Here is a 24,392-nt window from a genome sequence, read left to right on the forward strand (position 1 = left end):
AGTGAGGCACACCATCCTCTTCACAAATCCATGCTGTCCATCACTAATAAATCCATTTGCTTAAAGAGGTGAAGAATCACTGGGCTCCATCCGGAGGAACTGTCAAACGTGAGTTGTTATTGCCTTACTGACTGACCCATCTCTTCCACTGACCACATGTCCCTTCTTCTGCAGCCATTGGAGCCAGCCTATCCCAGGCGGCCCCCTCTCCAGACTCCGATGAGAACACCTCGGACGAGAACGCCGAGGGTGCAACCATGGTCATGGCACAGCTGTCATCCCCACCTTCCACCAGTGCAGATACACACACCTCGATGGGAAATGTTAGTGGACAGGCTTCTGGGGCACAATCTGGTGAGCACGGCACTGCTGATGATGTAGATCAGCTGGAGGCAGGAACCCCCAGATGAGACAGCGGTCGGAGGGCTGCTGGATTCCAGGATCCAGCTTGGTCCCAGCCTGAGGCTGAGCCTGTGAAAATGGGTTACCCAGAGCTGATGGAGACAATAGTGAGCGGCTGGGACATTCAGAGGAAGATGTCACCATCACTCCAGCAGATCCATAGACGATTGGAGGAGTCCCAGAGGCTACGGGCACAGGAGATGGGCCGACAATGAGTGGCGAATGACACTGCTAGGGTGGCGACCGCAGTGGAGAGCACGGTGTACGACATTGGCACCATTAGTGAAGGTGTCCAAGGCGTCACACAGTGGGATATGGCCATGGCTGAGTGTCTTGGCAGAATGTCTAACTCTCTGGGAGATGTCACCCAGTACCAGGCCGACCAGTTGCCCCTCCATTGCAAGGTGACCCCAGGGTCCTATGGCACCGACCGGGAGGAGGGGGCGCTGAGTGCCAACCTGGACCTGTCCCATGGAGTGGCGACTTTGGCCACTAGCTCCCCCGAGTTCCACCCCTCTGATGAGGCCACGTCTCAAGGTCAGCACACAGGACGCCCGCCAGGGCATCGAAGGCCATGGGACGAGGTAGGCAGCTGGCAGCCTCCACCTCAGATGTGCATCCTGGGGAAACACCAAGACGTAGTGATAGAGCTAGGAAGGCCAGGCACGTTGAGGATCACTGAGGGCACTGGGGGAGGGGGTGGGGGAGAAGGGTAGGCAGGGCGTGGGGGGGGGGGGGGGGGGGCGCACCATCAGGAGTGGGATATTGTACAGCACATTAAACACCTTTTTGCACAACCATTATGATGCCTCTGTCACTTCCTTCTGCAATGTGGGCTGACCTCCGGGCCCTTTGCCCATCTCTCCAGGCTCCACGTGCCCCCGCTCCGCGTGGCGCTCACCCACCCTCCGGCCGTGGACAAGTCCCCGGAGCTGTGTCCCATCCCCTGGGTGTTCAGATATTGCGTTTGTGGGGTTGCCTCCCGCAATATTCAAGCAGTGTCCAGGCATCAGGGTGTGATTGGGATGCTAGGCAATGGCTCCCACTTGCTACATGGCCCGCCCACCCATGGGAATCCACTTGGCATCTGTGAAGTGCTCACTTAAACACGATTGCCCTTTCCATGTCGGCAATAGCCTTCAGCCACGCAGCCAGAGACCTCAGCAGTCGGTGGGGTTATGGGTGACCGGTGGGGCAGACGGGCAGGGACAAGTGTTGCCCCTGGAACAGGTACACATGATCCAGGGGTTGGCATGGTGGTGCCATGAGCAGTTGCCCTCGCCCCCTTGAGCATCTGCCCCACCCACCCCCCGATGGCGGCCCACCCCTGCGGAGGTTCGCCCACTCCTAACCGAGGGTGGCTCAATGAGCACTGGGGTGGCAAGCCCAGCACCCTTGGGCTCTTTGCCTGTGAACAATGATGACTCTTCACCTCCTCGGCTGACTACAGATGCCCTTCCACCAGATTCACGTTTTGCAAAAGGAATACTAAGTGGCGCCAGCGTGAGCACTTGCTGGGGAGGCCGCTGAATAACGAGAAGCTGTAGGATATGGAGTCGCTCTCGTTAATTGTATAGAGATAGAGCTTAAGTTGTGATAACTGGTTTCTCGCCACGCTATGGCGAGATCCTGATTTCGTCTATGGGAGTGGTCCGGTTGCATCGCAAACTGTTTGGCGCCTGGCGCGGATCTTGTTTATGGCCTCTCCTGCTATTCACCGGCCTCATTATGTTTGAGCAAGAGCCTAACGAGGCCGGAGAATCGCGCCCAAGGATTATAGTTTCGAAAAAGGCACTTGCAAATTAACAGTTATACAAATTAGAGGCATTTAGTCTGATCATATTGATCTGCCTGTTAATACAGGAACACAAGAATAATCAGTGAAACAGAAGTGAGTATTTGGCAACAGTAAAACATACCAGTTCAGGAATTGGAACTTCCAGTTGTGTACCAGAAGGGGCCTGGATGGCAAGAAGTGTATCACCTGTTAAGGAACCACTAATGAGTTAGAATTCATAAAAATCTAAGTTTCAATGAAACTTTTATCATAAGTTATACAAATTGATTTAAGAATATGCAGATGTTTTAAAAATTTACGGTAGCACAGTGGTTAGCACTGCTGCCTCACAGCTCCAGGGTCCCGGGTTCAATTCCGGCCTCGGATGACTGTCTGTGCGGGGTTTGCACTTTCTCCCCGTGTCTGTGTGGGTTTCCTCCGGGTGCTCCGGTTTCCTCCCAGTCCAAAGATGTGCAGGTTAGGTGGATTGGCCATGCTAAATTGTCCCTTTGTGTCCAAAAAGGTTGGGTTGGGTTACGGGGATAGGGTGGAGGTATGGACTTAGGTGGGGCGCTCTTTCCAAGGGCCAGTGCAGATTTGGTGGGCCGAATGGCTTCCTTCTGCACTGTAGATTCTATGATTCTAACACAGAATGGAAACCCAATCCTGTTAACATTTTAAAACTTTATTCTCATTACTATTTCTTAGTTTTCAGCTGGACATTTCTGTTGAACACAGACAATTAAGATAGATGATCCAGTCTGGACATTATTCCCAACAGCCTCCAGAACAAAATAATTATCTTCTCAGTTTCGGGAATGTTGCACCTTGTTATGTCTAAGGAGCATTTGGCAGACCACCTGGGACCGTACAGACCTATTTTAAAAGGAGCTACAGGAATGCCATTTGCAATTGATAACTTAACCTTGTTTGCAGAGTTAATGGGTCCGTGCAGGCAATGGCTTCCCAAACACCTGATCCTCAACACGATGGCACCCCTTTCAATCCATAATGGCTGAGATATGAGTCCTGAAAAAAAAGCCAAATTCCAGGCGCTGGATAAACATCCTTTGTTAAATCACTGAGGAGGAGTGCCACATGACCCAAGACTCTGGTCTTTTGAGCAGGAGCAGGAAGAGAAGACACATTGGGTCATCCATTGGTTCCATTCCTAGCTATCCATTCGTAGCCAATGAGTGCAGTACCATGCAACTGGAAAATGGAGGAGAGGTAGTGGAAGAAGAGGGTGTGGTCAACTATATCAAAGATGTGAAGATGCCGGCGTTGGACTGGGGTGAGCACAGTAAGAAGTCTTACAACACCAGGTTAAAGTCCAACAGGTTTGTTTCAAACACGAGCTTTCGGAGCGCAGCTCGGTTCTGTGGATAAAGAGGAACCAGTGGATGTGCTGTACTTAAGATGTCTAGAAACTGCGCTCCGAAAGCTCGTGTTTGAAACAAACCTGTTGGACTTTAACCTGATGTTGTAAGACTTCTTACTGAACTATATCAAAGGCTACAGACAGGTTGAAGAGGACAAAGAGGAAGAGTTGGTCTTTGTCACACTCACATAGGATGTCATTTGTAAATTTGATAAGAGATTAAAGTGAAGTTACTGAAATAAGCAGCAAAGCAGGTTGGTGACTCAATTCATTCAATGTTGCACCAGTTCAATTCAATTGAATGCTGTTAAGCTGTTCATCAAGAAGATGGTCAGTGGAGGGCCAAATATCTCTCCACGAAAAAAAAGTAGTCATCCTTAGACCAACATCACTTACCTCACAGTAGCTGACTCAATGGTGGCATTAGTCTGAGAGAATGTTGGACAGATGCAGATGCAGTTTACAGTAAAAAATAGGAGAATAAACAATCAACAGAGACTGGTAAAGATGGATATTAACAAACCTTTAAAGCACTTGCAGACATCTTCATGAGTTGTATATGCCAATGTAAAAAGTTAAGGAGATTGAAATAGAGCTATAAATACATTTAAACAGTGATTTGTTCTGAGCTAACACATCTTTCTCACCTCTTTCAGCTGCCCAATGGCCTATTTTTCTCCACACTACTGTGGTATTCTCAAGAATATCTCCAATGTCAGCACCTCTCTGTCCCCGCACACAAGATGCAAAACCGAGCCTTTTACCTTCTTCTTCCCACCATCCAGGCAGCAAACATTCCTTCCAGGTGAAACAGTGATTTTACATGCATTTTTAAAAATTTAGTATTCCGTATTGTTGCTCAGGATATGGTCTCTTCTAACCTGAGGAGACCAAATGCAGATAATTTTCATTCAGTCCACATCCGTGCTTCAAGTTGCCTTTTGCTTAAATTGTCCTCCCCACTCCCAATTTGTCTTGGCCTCTTGCTCTGTTCCAATGAAGTTTAACCCAAACTTGAGGAATAGCGCCTCATTGTTTAACATCTATAGATGCTGCAAGATGCCCTCATAAGAATGGGATGTGGCGCTCGACTCATCGATCGACAGTTCCAACGCGCCACAGCAAAAACCCCACCGACCTCCTCAGAAGACAAACACGGGACACAACCAGTCGTCCAGTACTTCCCTGGAGCGGAGAATCTACGACATCTTCTTCACAGCCTTCAATACGTCATTGATGAAGACGAACATCTTGCCAAGGCCATCCCTGCTTGCCTTCAAACAACCGCGCAACCTCAAACGGACCATTGTTTGCAGCAAACTACCCAACCTTCAGGAGAACAGTGACCACGACACCACACAACCCTGCTATGGCAACCTCTGCAAGAAGAGCCAGATCATTGACATGGATACCACCATTACACATGAGAACACCACCCACCAAGTATGCGGTACACACTCGTGCAACTTCACCAACAATGTCTACCTCATACACTGCAGGAAGGGATGTCCTGAGGCGTGATACATTGGCGAGACCATGCAGACGCTGCAGCAACGGATGGTATATAGGTGCATAGAAGATAGGAGCAGGAGGTCTTTTGGCCCTTCGAGGCTGCTCCGCCATTCATCACGATCATGGCTGATCATCCAACTCAATAGCCTAATCCTGCTTTCTCCCCATACCCTTTGATCCCATTCTCCCCAAGTGCTATATCCAGCCGCTTCTTAAATATATTCAATGTTTTAGCATCAACTACGACCAGTTTTAATGAATTCCAGAGGCTCGCCACTCTTTGTGTGAAGAAGTGTCTCCATATCTGTCTGAATGACCCCTGGTTCTGGACACACTCATTATTGGTAACATCGTCCCTGCATCTACCCTGTCTAGTCCTGTTAGAATTCTATAAGTCTCTATGAGACTCCGCCTTCATTCTTCTGAACTCCAGCGAGAATAATCCCAACCTAGTCAATCTCTCTTCATATGACAGTCCTGCCATCCCTGGAATCGTTCTGGTAAACATTTGCTGCACTCCCTCGAGAGCAAGAACATCCTTCCTCAGTGAAGGAGACCAAAACTGCACACAATACTCCAAGTGTGGCCTCACCAAGGCCCAACACATCCCTGCATCTATACACGAAACCTCTTGCAATGGGCAGCACGGTAGCATGGTGCTTAGCACGATTGCTTCACAGCTCCAGGGTCCCAGGTTAGATTCCCGGCTTGGGACACTGTCTGTGCTGAGTCTGCACTTTCTCCCAGTGTCCGCATAGGTTTCCACCGGGTGCTCCGGTTTCCTCCCACAGTCCAAAGATGTGCAAGTTAGATGGACTGGCCATGCTAAATTGCCCTTAGTGTCCAAAATTGCCCTTAGTGTTGGGTGGGGTTACTGGGTTATGGGGATAAGTTGGAGGTGTGGGCTTGGGTAGGGTGCTCTTTCAAAGTGCCGATGCAGACTCGATGGTCCGCATGGCCTCCTTCTGCACTGTAAATTCTATGATACCAGTAGCCTTCTGTACCTTCAGCGAATGGTGCACAAGGACACCCAGGTCCCGCTGCACAATCCTCTCTCCCTATTTACAACCATTCAGGTAGTAATCTGCCTTCCTGTTTTTGCTTCCAAAATGAATAACCTCACACTTATCCAAATTATACTGCATCTGCCATTGGTTTGCTTACTCGCCCAACCTGTCCAGATCTTGCTGTAAGGATCCCTGCATCCTTGTCACAATTCACCCTCCCACCTAATTTGGTACCATCTGCAAACTTTGAAATGTTACATTTTGTTCCCTCATCCAAATCATTAATATATATTGTGAATAGCTGGGGTCCCAGCACCAATTCCTGTGGTACCCCACTGGTTACTGCCTGCCAATTTGAAAAGGACCCATTAATCCCGACTCTTTGTTTCCTCTCTGCCAACCAGTTTTCTATCCACCGCAATACATTTCCCCTGATCCCATGCACTTTCATTTTGCACAATAATCTCTTATGCAGGACTTTGACAAACGCCTTCTGAAAGTCCAAATATACCAAATCAACTGGCTTCCCCTTGTCCACTGTACAGGTTACCTCTTCAAAGAATTCCAACAGATTTGTGAAGCATGATTTTCCCTTCATAAATCCATGCCGACTCTGACTGATCCTGCCACTGCTTTCTAAATGTTCCGTTATAAAGTCCTTGATAATGGATTCAAGCATCTTCCCCACTACCGATGTTAGGCTTACTGGTCTATAATTCCCTGCTTTCTCTCTACCTCCCTTTTTGAATATCGGAGTAACGTGAGCTACCCTCCAATCTACAGGGACAGTTCCCGAGTCTATAGAATACTGGAAGATGACCACCAATGCATTCACTATTTCCAGAGCCACCTCCTTAAGCACTCTGGGATGCAGATTCTCAGGCCCTGGGATTTATCCGCCTTAAATCTCATCAGTTTTCCCAGCACCATTTCTCTACTAATGTTGATCTCCCTCAATTCTTCCCTCTCACTAAACCTTTCATTCTCCAACATTTCTGGGATCTGATTTGTGTCCCCATTTGTGAATACAGAACTAAAGTATGCATTCAATTGCTCAGCCATTTCTTTGTCCCTTATTATGCATTCCCCTGTTTCTGTCTGTCGGGGGCCTACATTTCTCTTTACCAATCTCTTTCTCTTCACATATCTGTAGAAACTCGGTCTCAGTCTTTATGTTCCCTGCAAGCTTCCTTTCGTACTGTACTTTCCCCTTCTTAATCAATCCCTTCGTCCTTCTTTGCTGAATTCTAAACTGCTGCCAATCCTCAGACCTATTATTTTTCTTGGCCAATCTGTATGCTTCTTCCTTGTATCGGATACTATTTCTAATTTCCTTTGTAAGCCATGGATTGGCCCTCTTACCCCCTTTGCTTTTGTGCCAGACAGGAATGGACAGTTGCTGTAATTTCTCCATGCGTTCCTTGAATGTTTGCTATTGTCTATCCATTGTCATCTCTTTAAGTAACTCTCCCCAATCTATTAAGGCCAACTCACGCCTCACACCCTCATAGTTCCATTTATTAAGATTCAGCACCCTAGCCTTCGAATCAACTACTTCACTCTCCATCTTGATAAAAAATTCTATCATGTTATGGTCGCTCATCCCCAAGGGGTCTCGTACAGCCAGATTGGCAGTGATTCCCTTCTCATTACACAGTACCCAGGATGAATGGACATTGCGCGACAATCGCCAGGCAGGAATGTTCCCTTCCAGTCGGGGAACACTTCAGCAATCATGGGCATTCAGCCTCTGATCTTTGGTTAAGCGTTCTCCAAGGCAGCCTTCAGGACAAAGGACAACGCAGAATTGCTGAACAGAAACTGATGGCCAAGTTCCGCACGCATGAGTATGGCCTCAACCGGGACCTTGGATTCATATCTCATTACATTGACCACCCCACCATCAGACCTGGGCTTGCAAAACTCAACCAAGTGTCCTGGTTTGAGACAATTCACAATTCTTTAACCAGTGATTATCCCTCTCTCCAGTCGCACCGTCTGGACCTGTAAAGACTTCATTTCCTGCAAAGACTCGCATTCAAAGTATCAGCTTGCATCATTGAATTTGTCCATATATCTGTTTGTGGAACCCGCCTCTTCATTCACCTGACAAAGGAGCTGCGCTCTGAAAACTAGTGATTCGAAACACTTCAACCTGGTGTTGCAACACTTCCTATTGTTTGGTTTATGCATTTTACAGCCTTCCAGGTTCAATAATTTCAGATTTCCCCATAGTTTCAGACTACAGTTGTTGGAATTAATTCTGATATTTACACCTCTGCTAGATCCATCTTTTGTTTTGCTACTTTGGGGAGGGGAAGAGAGAGAGAGAGAGAGCATGAAATTCCCCCAGGAACCTGTCCATCCAAAACCAGACGTAATTTCACCCTTGCAGGTAGGGCCATAGATGGGAAACCCATCCATTCACCTATTAAGGCCCTTAACTGACCACGTAACAACCTTTTCCCATCCAGCCTCAAGTTTTAGGCGAGCACCAATCACCCACCATCCTTAAAATCCCGCCCCAATTTCTTTTCATCTCTACATATGCTGCCTGACCTGCAGAGTATTTCCAAATTGTTTTTACAGATTACCAGCAACTGCATGATTTTACTTTTGTATTAGTTTTGCCCAATTTGTTTCAGATCTGTTAAGTTTGGACAACTTACATTGAATAACATAATTTATTAATCTGTATCCAATCTAAACTTCATTGTTTATATAAATCGTATTCTCCACATGACCTGCTTCTCAGCTCAATGTCCCTGGGGTAACATTAAGGAATGTTAAAGGTGTTGGGAGTTTCCTGCATTTAAAGTTACACTATACCTTGGAAATACACTGGACTGTTCAGTCTACACAGACTTTTGAGTTTATGCAAGAGGTACAGAATGTTGCTCAACTACAAAGGATATCTATTATTGTGTGTGTTGTCAGTTATGTTTTCAATACTCTGCTGGAGCCACATTTTCTGTTGATCAAGTTCTTTCTCCTTTGTTTCCAGTTCTTCAATCTCTGCCTTTAAGTATCGCAATCGATCTATGATTTCCTTTGTGTTGCATCCTGGACCAACACCTCTATTGAAAGAAAAATAAATTATATGTGGCCAGTTTCATGTGGGAAAGTAATTTACCACTTCCAAGAAATAATCAGTCCAAAATACGAATCAATCATTACACTTATTGAATAACAAAAAAAGGGGGAGGGCACGTAGCACAGTTGCTTCATAGCTCCAGGGTCCCAGGTTTGATTCCCGGCTTGGGTTACTGTCTGTGCGGAATTTGCACTTTCTCTCCGTGTCTGCGTGGGTTTCCTCCAGTTTCCTCCCAAAGTCCAAAGATGTGCAGGTTAGGTAGATTGATCATGCTAAATTGCCCTTAAGTGTCCAAAAAGACTGGATTGGATTATGGGGATAGGGTGGGGGCATGGGTTTAGGTAGGATGCTCTTTCCAAGGGCCGGTGCAGACTCGATGGGCCACTATAAATTCTATGATTTTATGAAATTAAACTAATTTTTTAACAATCCAAAATTAAGACAAATGTTAGTTTTGCACAAGTCTCAGACAGAATTCAGCATGTAAGCTTCTTTACACTCATACCACTGTAGCCCAGACCATTGGACATACACATTTGCTCAGTCAATTTAAAAGCTTCGCAATGTGCACTATTATAGATTCTCCCCTACCCGGCGGGGTGGGCGGTCCCGGCGCCAAGGAGTGGCGTGAACCAATTCGGCGTCGGGCCGCCCGGAAGGTGCAGAATCCTCCGCACCTTCAGGGGCTAGGCTGGCACTGGCGGGGTTGCAGCTGCGCTAGCCGGCGTCAAAGGGCTTGGCGCCGTGCCAACCAGCGCTGAAGGGCCTCCGCCAGCCGGCACGAGTTGGCACATGTGCAGGAGCGCCAGCGTGTGCTGGCATCATCCCAGCGCATGCACGGGAGGTTCGTCTCCGCACCGGCCATGGCGGAGGTCCACGGCAGCCAGTGCGGAGGGAAAGAGTGCCCTGAAGGCACAGGCCCGCCCGCGGATCAGTGGGCCCCGATCGTGGGCCTGTCTCTGTGGGGGCACGGCACCCCCCCCCCCCCCCCCCCCCCCGGGGCCAGATCACCATGCGCCCTCGCGCCCATCCCATCCCCCCCCCAGGACCCCGGAGGCCGCCTGCAGAGCCAGGTCCCGCCAATAAGTACATGGTCTAATTTATGCCGGCGGGAGCAGCCTAAAACGGGCGGCCGCTCGGCCCATCGCGGGCTGGAGAATCGCTGGGGGACCGCCGACTGCCACAGCGCAATTCCCGCCCCCACCAAAACGCCGGCGCCAGAGAATTCGGCGGGGGCGGGATTCATGCCGCCCCTGCGCCGATTCTACAGCCCCGGGGGGGGGGGGGGTCCACAGAAACCCACCCATGTTACTTAACAAACCAAATTAAAAACACATCAAATCCAATCTCCCCTTAGTCAGAGGAGATAAAATGCACAAAATGTTTGAGATACACAAGTTAGTCCTTATCTATAGGTACAGCTGTCTATAGACACACGCAGCTATTTATAAAAGAAAACTGCCTTGATATTGGCAAGCTGGAAGGTTTTCTATTATACATATTTTATTATGTCTTAGGGGAATGTCGGCAGGATTTTGATGTACTAGATATATATTAAGGTTGCTATTACAAGCTAAACTCAGCTGTCAAGAAATTAGAAAGTCACAGGATAGTGGGATTGACATCTGTATTAATTTCAGAAGGGGTGTCTGAATCATCATCACTGAAACAAGGAAAGATAATTATACATTCCATCATGCTCATTCTCTTGCTGCTGCAACAACTCTATTCATTAAACCATAAGCAGGAGTCAATGCCAAGTTAGGCTGATGGGTTTTGCTCTGCGGGTGATAAGATTTTGTCTAAAAACTGACATTGGAGTCAAGCTTTTAAAAAGACAGCAGCAGTCGGGCAGCAAAATGCATGAAAAGGTTTATGAAGATGGTCTGTCCTGTATTGTCAAAAGGAGTGAACACGTTATTCTGTTTAATTAAGATAACCCACTGAAGTAGTATAGTGCGTTCATTAATATATTACCGACAGAGGACTTATTTATTTAATTAAGAGCATCCGATCCTAACTGCTGCTCTGCGCATTTACTTTGTGAAGTAAAGCATTTTAATTAATTGTATCAGGCCTTGCTTCACCTGGTGTTAACTCAGCACACCTTCTGAAGAAAAACACATGCAAAATCATATTCAGATCACAAGGGCCTGTTCAGTCATATCTCTGGATTCCACTACTGTACAGGCAGATATAAAGGAATGGGAGACAACTCCAGTAAAGTACTGACTGCTGACTCCAATGAACCTGCAAAGGAAGCCATGGCTGAATTTGTAGCAATATAACAATATATAAATACCACTGATTCCTACAAGCAGCTCAACAGATCATTAAGTACATGGGAAGAAAAGGGAAGAAAAGAAAATACATAATAGGGCAACACAAGGTACACAATGTAACTACATAAGCACCGGCATCGGATGAAGCATACAGGGTGTAGTGTTAATGAGGTAAGCCCATAGGAGGGTCATTTAGGAGTCTGGTAACAGCGGGGAAGAAGCTGTTTTTGAGTCTATTTGTGCATGTTCTCAGACTTCTGTATCTCCTGCCTGATGGAAGAAGATGACCAGGGACAGTAGTCTGCCTGGAAACAGACAGCAATTGGTTCCTGTCAGGAGGGGCTTTTCAGAGAGAACCCAGCAGAAGACATGAGACCCTCAAAGTAAGAAACTATGTTTTCTCCCTCTCTTGGCTGCTGGCTGCCTGCTGTCTCTGAGTCTACAGTGATGACCATTACAAGCTGAAGGAAAAGCAAACATCCACCTGAAGGAACAAACTGGAGAAAGGAACTGACTGGAGGATATCCATCTGAAGTTGAAGATCTCTGGGATGGATTCTCCACCGGCGGGATTCTCCGTTTTGCCGGCGCCCGGGGATTTCTCGACAGTGTGGGACTGCCCCACAATGAGAAACCCCATTGACTGGCCGGTGTAACAGAGAATCCCGCTGGTGGGTCGCGGCTGAAAAGTGACGTGGCGGGACGGAGAATCCAGCCCCTTATCTTTGATTTTTTAAATCACTCTTCTTTTCCCTCTCCACCAATCTTTCCCTCTGTGTTCTCTGTTCTTGTGAGTGTGTGTGTGTATGTGTTTAGAGTGCGGCCAGTTAGAAAGGGGGGGGGCGGGGGTTGGGAATTAGATAGTAGTTAACCAGTTGTACTGTTGCCTATTTACTACTAATTACTGTTAAATAATAAAAGGCCATTTGTATTCAAATTTACAAACCTGGTGGCTGTACTTAATTGGGATCAACCCAAAGACATCAAACATTTACCTTTCAGAGGGAAGTAAGACACTACTATGAGCTGTTTCATGGCGCCCAGAATTGTGCGCAATATTCCAAGTGCAGCCTTACCAAGGTTCTATACAACTGCAGCGTGACTTGCCAGTTTTATTCTCGATGCCCCGTCCAATGAAAGCAAGCAATCCATATACTTTCTTGACTACCTTGTCCACTTGTGATGTCACTTTCAAAGATCTGTCGACCTGCATGCCCAGATATCTCTGATTTTCTATGTGCCGAAGAGTTTTGCCATTTAGGTATATTTCCTCAATGTTAGACCTACCAAAATGCATTACTTCTCATTTGTCCGGATTAAACTTCATTTGCCATTTCTCTGCCCAAGTCTTCAACCTATATCTATGTCCTGCTCTTTCCTATGACAATCCTCAACACTGTCTGCCACTCCACCAACCTTGGTGTCATACGCAAACTTACTAATCAGACCAGCTACATTTTCCTCCAAATTGTTTCAACAAACAACAGAGGCCCCAGCACAGATCCCTGTGGAACACCACTAGTCACAACCTTCCATTCAGAAAAACACCCTTCTAATGCTACCCTTTGCCTTCTGTGACCGAGCCGATTATGTATCCATCTTGCCACCTCACCTTTGATCCCGTGTGACATCACCTTTTGTACCAGTCTGCTAGGAGGCACCTTGTCAAAGGCTTTACTGAAGTCCATGCATACAACATCCACCGCCCTCCCCTCATCAATCATCTTTGCCACCTCCTCAAAAAACTCAATCAAGTTAGTCCTGCCCTTCACAAAACCATGCTGTCTAACGCTAATGAGTCCATTTGTTTCCAAATGGGTATAAACCCTGCCCCTGAGAATTCTCTCCCATAATTTACCTCCTACCGATATGAGGCTCACCAGCCTATAGTTTCCAGGATTATCCCTGCTACTTTTCTTGAACTGCGGTACCACATTAGCTATTCTTCAGTCCTCTGGGATCTCACCTGTAGCCAATGAGGATACAAAGACGTCAGTCAAGGCCTCAGCAATTTCCTCCCTTGCTACCCCAGTATTCTGGGGTAAATCCCATCCAGCTCAGGAGACTTATCTACCGTAACATCTTTTAAAAGACCCTATACCCCTCCTTTCCGATGTTAACATCATCCATCCTGTCCCCGTACCATACCCAAGAATCATCTTCCACAAAGTCCCTTTCTTTGGTGAACGCTGATGCAAAGTACTCATTTAGTACCTCGCCCATTTCTTCTGGTCAACACATAGCTTCCCCCCACTGTCCTTAAGTGGTCCAATCCTTTCCCTGGACACCTTCTTGCTTTTTACATATGAATAAAATACTTTGGGATTCACTTTAATCCTACTTACCAAAGACTTTTCATGACCCCTCCTAATTTCCCGCTTAAGTACCTTCCTACTTTCTTTATACTCTTCAAGGGTGTACTGCCAAAATTTCACCAACACATCTCCTGTCCCACCAGGGGCGTCAACAATCTTGACCACGGAGTTGGGCAAGGTCGGGGAAGGTTGGTGGGGAACTGTTTATGAAAGCCATATCAGCTGGGTTTTGTTGTTTGTTTGGTGTGTGGTTGTTTATTCTGTTAAAATTTATATTATAAATGCCTCAATAAAATATTTTTCAAAAAAAAAATCACTCTTGACCACTGCTACACAAACATCAAGGCTGCCTACTGATCCATCCCCCGACCGCACTTCAGAAAATCAGACCACAAGACGGTGCTCCTTCTTCTGGCATACAAGCAGAAACGTAAGCAGGAGAATCCGGTTCAGAAGGTCGTGCAGTGCTGGTCTGAGTCAACAGAAGAGCTCCTATGTGACTGCTTGGAGTCAGTGGACTGGTCTATATTCAAGAACTTAGCGGCCAACCTAAACGAGTATGCCACCACCGTCACAGACTTTATGAGCAAGTGTGTAGAAGACTGCATGCCAATGGAGGTAGTACCATGGTTTAATCGAGAGATTCATTCCCAACTGAAGGCCAGGTCTGAGGCGTTCAAGACAGGTGACCATGATCTACACACAAAATCCAGGTACGACCTCCGCAATGCCATTAGGGATGCCAAGAGATAATACCAGACTAAGCTGGAGTCGCAGACTCTCGTTGGTTGTGGCAAAGCTTCAACAACACAACGGGCTACAAAGCAAAGCCGAGTACAATCTCTGGCAGCAATGTACCCCTCCCCGATGAACTCAATGCATTCTATGCTCGGTCTGAGCAGGAAATCCTCAAACCGGTGTCAACTGCCCCATCAGCCTCGGACACACCCATACCTACCGTCACAGCTTCCAAAGTTAGATCGGCCTTCTTGAAAGTGAACCCTCGGAAAGCAACGCATTCTGACAGGGCCCTTGGTCGTACACTCAGATCCTGCGTGGATCAACGACCCGATGCATTTGCAGACATCTTCAACCTCTCCCTACTCCGTTCTGTGGTTCTCACCTGCTTCAAGAATACCACCATCATACCGGTGCCAAAGAAGAACCAGGCAACGTGCCTCAACGCTTACCATCTGGTGGTTTTGACATTAATCATTATGAAGTGCTTCGAGAGGTTGGTCATGAGGCACATCAACTCCATACTCCCAGAATGCTTTGATTCACTGCAATTCGCATTCCACCACAACCAGTCCACAGCAGATGCCATCTCCCTGGCCCTACACTCATCCCTAGAACTTCAAGACAAAAAAGACTCCTACTTCAGACTCTTAGTCATTGACTACAGCTCCACCTTCAACACCATAATCCCAGCCACGCTCATATCAAAGCTCAAAACCCAGGACTTTGCTCCTCCCTATGCAACTGGACCCTCGACTTCCTGACCCATAAACCACAATCAGTAAGGATAAGAACAACACCTCCTACCGGGGTCCCGCAAGGCCCCCTACTATACTTCTTATACACATATGACAGTGTGGCAGAATTTGGCTCCAACTATGGACTGATCTGTCTGGACCGTACGTGGAACAATATGAACTTTTATAAGACAGGCTGCAGCATGGCCCTGTCTGTGAGAGAGGTAGGACAGACAGGCTGCAGCTGTGTTGCCCCTGTTATGGGTCTCCACAATATTGAAAGATGGCCTAAAGCCTCACAAACACAAACCATCCCATCCATGGCGGCCCAGGGGCGACCCCAAACTGGCCCTCTCCAGCCCCCCGAACGACTTCCTTTTGAATGGTCCCCTACAGCACTGGGGCATCAGTTATGGTGCCCTTCAGCTGCATGCAGATAAATGGAGAGGACTACTCACCTCCTTGCGCCCCTTTGATGTCCATTATGTCAGGTCCCCTTTTTTACAGAGTCCACAGCCTACATTCTCATAGTTAAAAAAAAGCCTTATTAACTTGTCCTTGTATTTTTGAAGAGGATACCAGTGGACATGATTTATTTAGATTTCAGTGAAGGCCTTTGACAAGGTGCCGCTTAGGAGACTGTTAAATACGTTAAGAGCCCATGGTGTTAAGGGTAAGATCCTGGCATGGATAGAGGATTGGCTGGCTGGCAGAAGGCAGAGTGGGGATAAAGGGGTATTTTTCAGGATGGCAGCCGATGACTAGTGGTGTGCCTCAGGGGTTGGTGCTGGGACCACAACTGTTCACAATATATATTAGTGATCTGGAGGAAGGAACTGAAAGCACTGTTGCTAGGTTTGCAGATGATACAAAGATCTGTAGAGGGGCAGATAGTATTGAGGAAGCAGGCAGGCTGCAGAAGGACTTGGAGAGGCTAGGAGAGTGGGCAAAGAAGTGGCAGATGGAATACAATGTGGAAAAGTAAGAGGTTATGCACTTTGGGAGGAGAAATGGTGGCATAGACTATTTTCTAAATGGGAAGATGCTTCGAAAATCAGAAGCATAAAGGGACTTGGGAGTCTTGTTCACTATTCACTTAAGGTTAACGTGCAGGTTCAGTTGGCAGTTAGGAAGGCAAATGCAATGTTAGCATTCATGTTGAGAGGGCTAGAAGACAAGACCGGGGATGTACTTCTGAGGCTATATAAGGCTCTGGTCAGACTCCATTTGGAGTATCGTGAGCAGTTTTGGGCCTCGTATCTAAGGAAGGATGTGCTGGCCTTGGAAAGGGTCCAGGGGAGGTTCACAAGAATGATCCCTGGAATGAAGAGCTTGTCGTATGAGGAACAGTTGAGGACTCTGGGTCTGTACTTGTTGGAGTTTAGAAGGATCAGAGGGGGATCTTACTGAAACGTACAGGATACTGCGTGGCCTGGGTAGAGTGGGACGTGGAGAGGATGTTTCCACTTGTAGGAAAAACTAGAAGCAGAGGACACAATCTCAGACTAAAGGGACGATCCTTTAAAACAGAGATGAGGAGGAATTTCTTCAGCCAGAGGTTGGTGAATCTGTGGAACTCTTTTCCATAGAAGGCTGTGGAGGCCAGATCACTGAGTGTCTTTAAGACAGAGATAGTAAGGTTTTTGATTAATAAGGGGATCAGGGGTTATGGGGAGAAGGCAGGAGATAGAGATGTGCAAAATATCAGCCATGATTGAATGGTGAAGCAGACTCGATGGGCCGAGTGGCATAATTCTGTTCCTATGTCTTATGTGAAACTCAGTTCTCTCTCTCTCTCTTCATACACACTCTTTAAAATTGTAACATTTAGATTACATTGCCTCTACTAATGTTTCCTTTGAATAAGCATTGCTAATTTTCTGGATTAATTCAATCTACCTTGTGTTTGTGCGTTTCACTAGACTGTGACACCTGAAATTTGCTTCTTTATTCTTCAGTTTTCTACATTTTTATGTTTTCTGCCATCACAAACTGCAAATTAAGCGCTTTCAGGGCATAAGCATGTATTTAAAAAAATGTTACTTTAACATACTTCCATTGGATGCTGTTTTTTGATTTCTTCTCGATTAAGCCAATTCCTTCCAATACATTGGTGATATCATATATTCTTCTTTTCTGCCTCACTGCAAGTATATCAGCAGCCTATTGATAAAGAGTGAGAACACACATAAATGGTTAACAAAAAAGTACTCAATCTAGAAGTTCACTTACTACTGAAGTAATTTTAACAGGAAAACATCAGTACATCGAACATTCAATTTTACTGAAATAAACATCAGATTCACACTGAGCTTCTCTTGGCAAGGTGCACAAACTAGCATAACTGTATTGTGGCCAGGTAGCAACTTGGTAGATATCAAGAGTTCAAATCTTGGTCTTACAGGAATTGGACAATGACCAAATAGGCACAGGAGTGATGGCAACCCAAACAAGAAAAATATTAATAGAAAATGCTCCAAATGCTCAGTAGTCAGATGGTATCTGTGGAGAGAGAAACCAAAATTAATGGACCCAATTTTAACTCTTAAGTGAATGTTTTTGAACAAATTAAAATCATGCCTGATGCTTCAAGTTATTTATGTTGTATCACAACTGGCAAGCTAGAGATGTGGGAGATTTTAAACAAGTACAGAGGCAGGGAAGTGATAAAATAAAGGGCATGCATTTATATCACGTCTTTCACAAACACCAGCTGTCCCAATGCACCTTTGAAGGGTAACTTGTAATATAGGAAATTGGGCAACTAATTTGCAGATAGCAAGCTCCCACAAATAGCAATGTGACCATGATCAGATAATCTTGACTTTGTAATGTTGATTGAGGGATGAATGTTGGTCAGGTCACTGTTCTTTTTTTCAAAATTGTCAAGGAGTGCTTGTGCTTTCACCGGAAAGGAAAGACCAGGCTTCGCTTTGATGCCTCATTTGAAAGGTGGTCCTTGAATGGGACTTGAACCCACAACCTTCTGACTCAGGTGAGAACACGACCAATTGAGCAAAAAAAAAGAAATGATGGTGAAAGCAAAAGAAGGTAGCAATCGTGCAAGAAAGGAACGAAGATGGGCCTAGAGGAGGTGTAAATAGGAATTGCAGGGGCAGCACGGTGGTGCAGTGGTTAGCACTGCTGCCTCACGGCGCGAGGTCCCAGGATCGATCCCAGCTCTGGATCACTGTCCGTGTGGAGTTTGCACATTATCCCCGTGTTTGCGTGGGTTTCGCCCCCACAACCCAAAAGATGTGCAGGATAGGTGGATTGGCCACAGTACATTGCCCCTTAATTGAAAAAAATTAATTGGGTACTCTAAATTTAAAAGAAAGTAAATGGGAATTGCAGACTCATCATCCAAAAATGAGAGCTGAGATTATGATCAGAATTGATAAACTGAAAGACTATAATGTGCCCAATCAAAATATGAGGTGCTGTTGCTCAGGTTTCTATCAGTTTCCTTAGAATAGTGGAAGAGAATGAAGGCAGATAGATCAGAGTGTGAATGGGACAGAGAATTAAAACAGTAAGTGGATGGAAACTGGGTCATGCTTATGGACTGAACTGAAATATTCAGCAAAACAATCACCCAGCTACAGTAGAGGAGATTACATTGTAAATAATTCAGTACAATAAACTGAAAGGAGCACAAGTAAATTGCTGTTGCTTCTGGGAGGAGTGTTGTGCTTGCATGGAAAGGTGCCGGGAAAGAGGAGCAGGTGCTAGAGTTAATTGAGGAGTGGACCAGGGTGCCATGAAGGGAAGGGTCCCTTAGGAATGCTGACAGGGAAGCAGAGGGTGCATCTGATGTAGGCATCATATTGGAGGTGGCAGGATTGGCAGAGGATGATCTGTTGAAGTAAAGGCTGGTGGGGTGAGGGGCAAGGACAAAAGGAAATCTGTGAGGGAGCAGGGTGTGAGAGCTGAAGTGAGGGAATTGGAATGGGCATATTCCAAGGGCCCAGGGAAATAGAAACAGTCCGTACAGTAAGCTTGGTGGAATGACGTGGGAGCAGGGAGACATTGGTTGACAACATAACCCCCAGAAATGCAGATCGAGAAGTTGACGAACTGAAAGGATTGAAAGAGTTATAGATGGATCTCATGATGGTCAGCTAGGGCTGGAAACTGAAAACAAAATTGAATATTTTCCAGTTTGGGACGTGACTGGGAAGCAGCCCCAATACAGTCACCAGTATACTGGTAAAAGAGGTGAGGGTGGGAACCCGAGTAGGACTAGAACAAAGAATGATCCACATATCCCACAATAAAACAGACATAGCTAGGACCTATATGCTTCCGTGCTTCCATGCAAGTGCCACAGCTTTGCATAGAGTGCATGAGCGTCCATGGAGGTTGGCTAGAGTGGCACAAAGTTTATTTGAAGGGTGGAGGCGATGTGTGTTTTTATTTTAGCTGGGACAAAGTGCCATATCCTCTTAAACCTCGGAACCCAGCAGCCTTTGCAGCTGCTGCCACACTTCTTCCCGGGTCAGAGGCTCAAACCCAACTGCACATACTACACACCCACCCACCCCCTCCCAGCAGGCACTTTTTCCCACGGCAGACTGAACTGGAAATCTTACCTACTCCACCTACCCTCCTAAAGGATGGAAATCCATTTCAAAGGATCAAAATATTCTTTATGTCATCAATTTGAAAGACTCCCTTTGATCCGGTGCTTTAGAATGCATATTGCCAAGAATAATCTGTTCAAGCGGGATTTTGTTCCCAATGCCATAGGTTTACTAAATAACAATGTAAATTTAACTTGCTGGCCAGGATTTTCCATTCTGGAGGCAAAGTGCTCTCGCCAGCAGAGAATCGCGAATAGTCTCCGCTGATGTGGGAGCGGGACCCAGGCGCACGTCTTATTCCTTAACCATGCAAATATATGCATGGTGGATTGGTATTGGGCCAACATTTTAAGTGGTAGTCTGAGGTCCTGCCCCAATAATATACCCCCCCCCCCACCACAATCAGTCACTTATGCCTGAAAGCTAAAAAGAAGTCCAGGCAATACAGGGATTGGATTGGATTTTGTTCCCACGTCTTTGGATTGAGACGTGAAAACATCACTGCAGACCCTTTCCGACCATCTGCTTCAGACAAAAGTATTTAAAACAGCTTCTTTTACAGAAGTCAAAAAGCTTTTACAAAAGCTTCCTCAAAAGCCAAGTACACTTGAAGGGGCTTCAAACTCCCTGACATCCTTTAAAATGCAAATCTTCCATTCAATTTCACAAAGTATTACATTTTTACATTTCAGTCGCTAGTTATTGATAGTTTTATTGGTCCAGGCACAGGTAGATTATATATTTATATTTATCTTCACACTTGAATGTATCTCAATTACTTTGCTTTGATGCTAACCACTACGCTTATAACACTCTTGCTATGATTGACTGCTCCTCACCACACCAAAAGCAGCTAAGTGCTTTCTGCTGTGAAAAAGAGGAAATGAAAGTGCTGAGCTGCTTTTGCTCTGGTGTGGAATGTTTTTGTTTTGACAGCTGGAGGACAGAATAAAGAGTTGCCAACTCATTATACAAAACTATTCTGCCTTCAAGAAAAAGTCTGCTGGATAAACATTCAAGTCTTTTTAAAACATTAGTGAAGTACTTGATCTTTTGGGGAAGATGGCAAGAAAAACCCAACAAGATACTCAATTCATATCAGAACAGAAATGTTTGTCCAATCATTTCTAGAAGAAAAATGGCATTGCACAAATGTTAAAAATCAGGCAAAGGACTAGTCTGTGGCCAGGGAAGATAGTATGGAATTTGGAAGCAAGATCATTTCAGAAATTATAAAATTCTGAGTCTACAATTTCTCTGTAATCTCAACTGTGGTCCAGTTTCTCGCACTTTGCATCAGAGGCAGAAAGTTATGGTTTCAAGTTCCATTCCAGTGACATACACACAGAAATCTAGGCCGACACTCCAGTGTAGTACCGAGGGGGTGCTGCACTGTCAGAGGTGCCTCCTTCTAATGAGATGTTAAATCGAGGCCCTGTCTGCTTTCTCACATGGATGCAAAGGTTCCTTGACATAAATCTTACGAATTGTGGCGGAATTCTCCTTCATGTCCTGGGCAATATTTATTCCACACTCATACATCACTAAAAGCAGATAATTTCAATCAATATGTCACTGCTATTGGTGACAGTTTGCTTTGTGCAAATTGACTGCTGAGTTTCCGACCATCATTATTTCCACCTCCAGAGATCTGAGGCAGAGTCTGTTATACTGTCCTCCTTCAATGCCTTCCTACTTCCTCGTAAAGTGTTTGCGACATCCTGGGCTCAAGAAAGCTGCTATATAAGGGAAAGTCTTTTCATCCCTGGTTGGATGGAGCCCATCCTACCATACATGACAGTGTTTTCCCCTAATATATACATCAATGAGTTAAAATTACAACCAGTTAAAGCTGCTATCTACTTTTCAAATGTCTTTTCATACAGGTAAAAGATAATTAATTCTATACTTTAATTGTAATTGGGCCTATCAATGACAAGCCAGACAACAAAAATCAACGTCACGGTTAAATCAAGCACAGCAGCAATTTTGAAAAAAAATCTAAAGGGCAGCACAGTAGGGCAACATGGTAGCAATGTGGTCGGCACAGTTGCTTCACAGCTCCAGGGTCCCAGATTCGATTCCCGGCTTGGGTCACTGTCTGCGTGGAGTCTGTACGTTCTCCCCGTGTGTGTGTGTGGGTTTCCTCCCACAGTCCAAAGATGTGCAGGTTAGGTGGATTAACCATGATAAATTTCCCTTAGTGTCCAAAAAGGTTAGGTGGGGTTACTGGGATAGAGTGGAGGCGAGGGCTTAAGTAGGGTGCTCTTTTCAAGGACCGGAGCAGAGTCGATGGGCTGAATGGCCTCCTTCTGCACTGTAAATTCTATGATTCTATTCGTCTTTGTCAAATAAACTTTTGACCCGATTCCCTGAAAATAAAAGTCAAGGCAATTTTCCAACATAAATCATAGGTCGAAATTTCAGATAACCCTTCCAAGAAACGACAAAAATGTTTAATATCATGCCCAGTAAAATTAATCTCATAGGTCATTACTTTAAATATGAATGTGGTAACTTGACCACAAAAGTTGGTCGAAACGTGGTGTAAAAGTGCAATCTTCTTATAAAAACGTTTAGGCTGCTGAAGGTTATGGTGCCTGAACTGTGGAGAGCCGAGCTGGTGGATCTGGATATTCTTCACCCCCAGCTGCCGTTTTTTTAAAACACGTGATCCCTGCCCTCCCCTCCAGCGGATGAGGGCAGGCCCTGACCCGCTTGAGGTTCAACACTCCATCCTTTGCATCCTACAGCAGCGACATGAATCTGTGCGGCGGAGCCCAAGTCTCTCCTCGTGCCGGCCTGGGCTCAAGACGCAATTCCATAGTGCGCGTCATTGTGACTATTTTGTTGAAACCAAATAATCTAAATTAAATAAACTGAGGGACAAATTAAAAGGGGCAGCCCCGTAAAGGGATTCTACTTTAAACAAAAACAAATAAAACTGAAAAAAATCAAATTAAGATGTACTTAAGAGGGTCAATGAAGCACCACAAACCCTGTGAGGTTGAGCGGACAGAGGGCCTCAATGGTGTTAGTGGATACCATATGCTCCATCTGCAGGGACACCCGGCAGCAAATGCAGCCACAGTAGAGGGGCAGTTGGGTCGGATGATCCCATTGGTTGCCCGCTGCCTGGACCGTTTATGGCAAGTTTGACAAGGCCCGGGTTCACGGGTGAAAATTTCATTTCTGTCATGATGTGGAGATGCCGCCGTTGGACTGGGGTGGGCAGAGTAAAATGTCTTACACCACCAGGTTAAAGTCCAACAGGTTTGTTTGGAATCATGAGCTTTCATATCATAGCTCTTTCATCATTTAGATTTAGTAATGGAGTATAAATTTCACTAGCTGGCACGTTGAGATTTGAACCCACATCCTCAGAGTACTCTGGACTACTAGGCAATGACATGATCACTATGCCACCATCTTCACCACCCAGGCTAATGAAAGAACAGACTTGGCATTTAAAAACAGAATGCCAGATCACTGCTGGGGGCAAAACCATTTAGCACAAAACGGCACAGTTTGGCGCTGGGAATACACACACAGATTGTGCCACAAATATGATTGGTCTTTGAGGAGTTTCTAACTTAATGTTCCCCAAACACACCTGGCTGTGAACAGCCAGTCAAGTACCAAGGAAAGCAAGTGAAGCCTCTGAAGGTGATGGTGCCTGAACTGGGAGGGAGAGCCGAGCTGGTTGTTTTTAAACACATGTGGGTGTCTGCCCTGCCCTCCAGCGGGTGATTGGGTAGGGGGTTGGCCCTCTGACCTGCTTGAGGTCCAACACTCCGTCCTTGGCCTCCTGCAGCAGCGACACGAATCGGGTGGTGAGCAGCCCGAGACTCTTCTCGTGCCGGCCCGGGCTCGGGCCCGCGCCCCGGATTCCACGGCCCGCGCCGTTCCAAACGCTCGCGTCCCGGCCGGACTCGGCCATCGCCACGGACGATTGTGACGTCTCGGCGGCAGCGGCCCGAGCAGCCAATCAGCCGCCGCGGAACGCGATTTAAAATCCAGGAAGTGACGTCCGCGGCGAGGCGTCGCCATGGCAACCGGGGAGCGTAGACAGTTGGTCAAGTGCGTCTGGGAAACCGCTCAGCCTCAAGCCCAGGGGAAAGGAGGGAGTTTCAACGGGGGCATGTTTAATTAAGATTACTCTCATTGTTTAAAGGCAATTTGCTGCACCACTGATGTTTCTCAGTTTAAAGGCCTTTAGTTACCCAAGACAATATTCACCCGGAGGACATTGAGCTCTACCTCACCAAAACCTTTTTTTACATTTTCCCTAAACTACCAAACTGATTCTCCAACACCATGAACTAGATGAGAATAAATGTCCTCCAATTAAATATTGGGAACATCAAAATTGTATATATATATACACACACACACTCATTGCATGGTCTCGATGGGTTGAAGGGCAGCCGTCTGCTGCTGTGACCCTATTCGATGCCCATTACAAGCTCTGTTCACTCAGCACGAACTCCCATCCCGCACCCTGGTGACTGTCCGACACTGAAACCAACTGTTCGCAATCTCATTGACATATCGGACCCCGAAAT

The 24,392-nt window shown here is 46.2% G+C and overlaps 1 protein-coding gene across 6 annotated transcripts in view; it reads right to left on the reverse strand.

The window, feature by feature from the left end:
- Positions 1 to 23,806, reverse strand: part of LOC119972440 (transcription factor E2F5-like) — a 54,018-nt gene extending 30,212 nt beyond the window's left edge. For 2 of the 6 annotated variants that reach the window (XR_005462047.1, XM_038809137.1), the window contains exons 1-5: positions 23,603 to 23,804; positions 17,298 to 17,407; positions 8,995 to 9,156; positions 4,084 to 4,127; positions 2,322 to 2,386 (exon numbers count right to left, since the gene is read on the reverse strand). Coding sequence is in view for 5 of the 6 variants with exons in the window: in XM_038809137.1 (XP_038665065.1) it covers positions 2,322 to 2,386; positions 4,084 to 4,127; positions 8,995 to 9,156; positions 17,298 to 17,407; positions 23,603 to 23,767 (546 nt within the window). In the remaining variant the exon portion in view is untranslated. Of the gene's footprint in view, positions 1 to 2,321; positions 2,387 to 4,083; positions 4,128 to 8,994; positions 9,157 to 17,297; positions 17,408 to 23,602 lie in introns of all 6 variants that reach the window. The other 4 variants (XM_038809134.1, XM_038809138.1, XM_038809135.1 and 1 more) reach the window with 3 other exon arrangements.
- Between the last annotated feature and the right edge of the window lie 586 nt (positions 23,807 to 24,392).

The sequence above is a fragment of the Scyliorhinus canicula genome, chromosome 10 (genome assembly GCF_902713615.1).
Source record: "Scyliorhinus canicula chromosome 10, sScyCan1.1, whole genome shotgun sequence".
Lineage (NCBI taxonomy): Eukaryota > Metazoa > Chordata > Chondrichthyes > Carcharhiniformes > Scyliorhinidae > Scyliorhinus > Scyliorhinus canicula.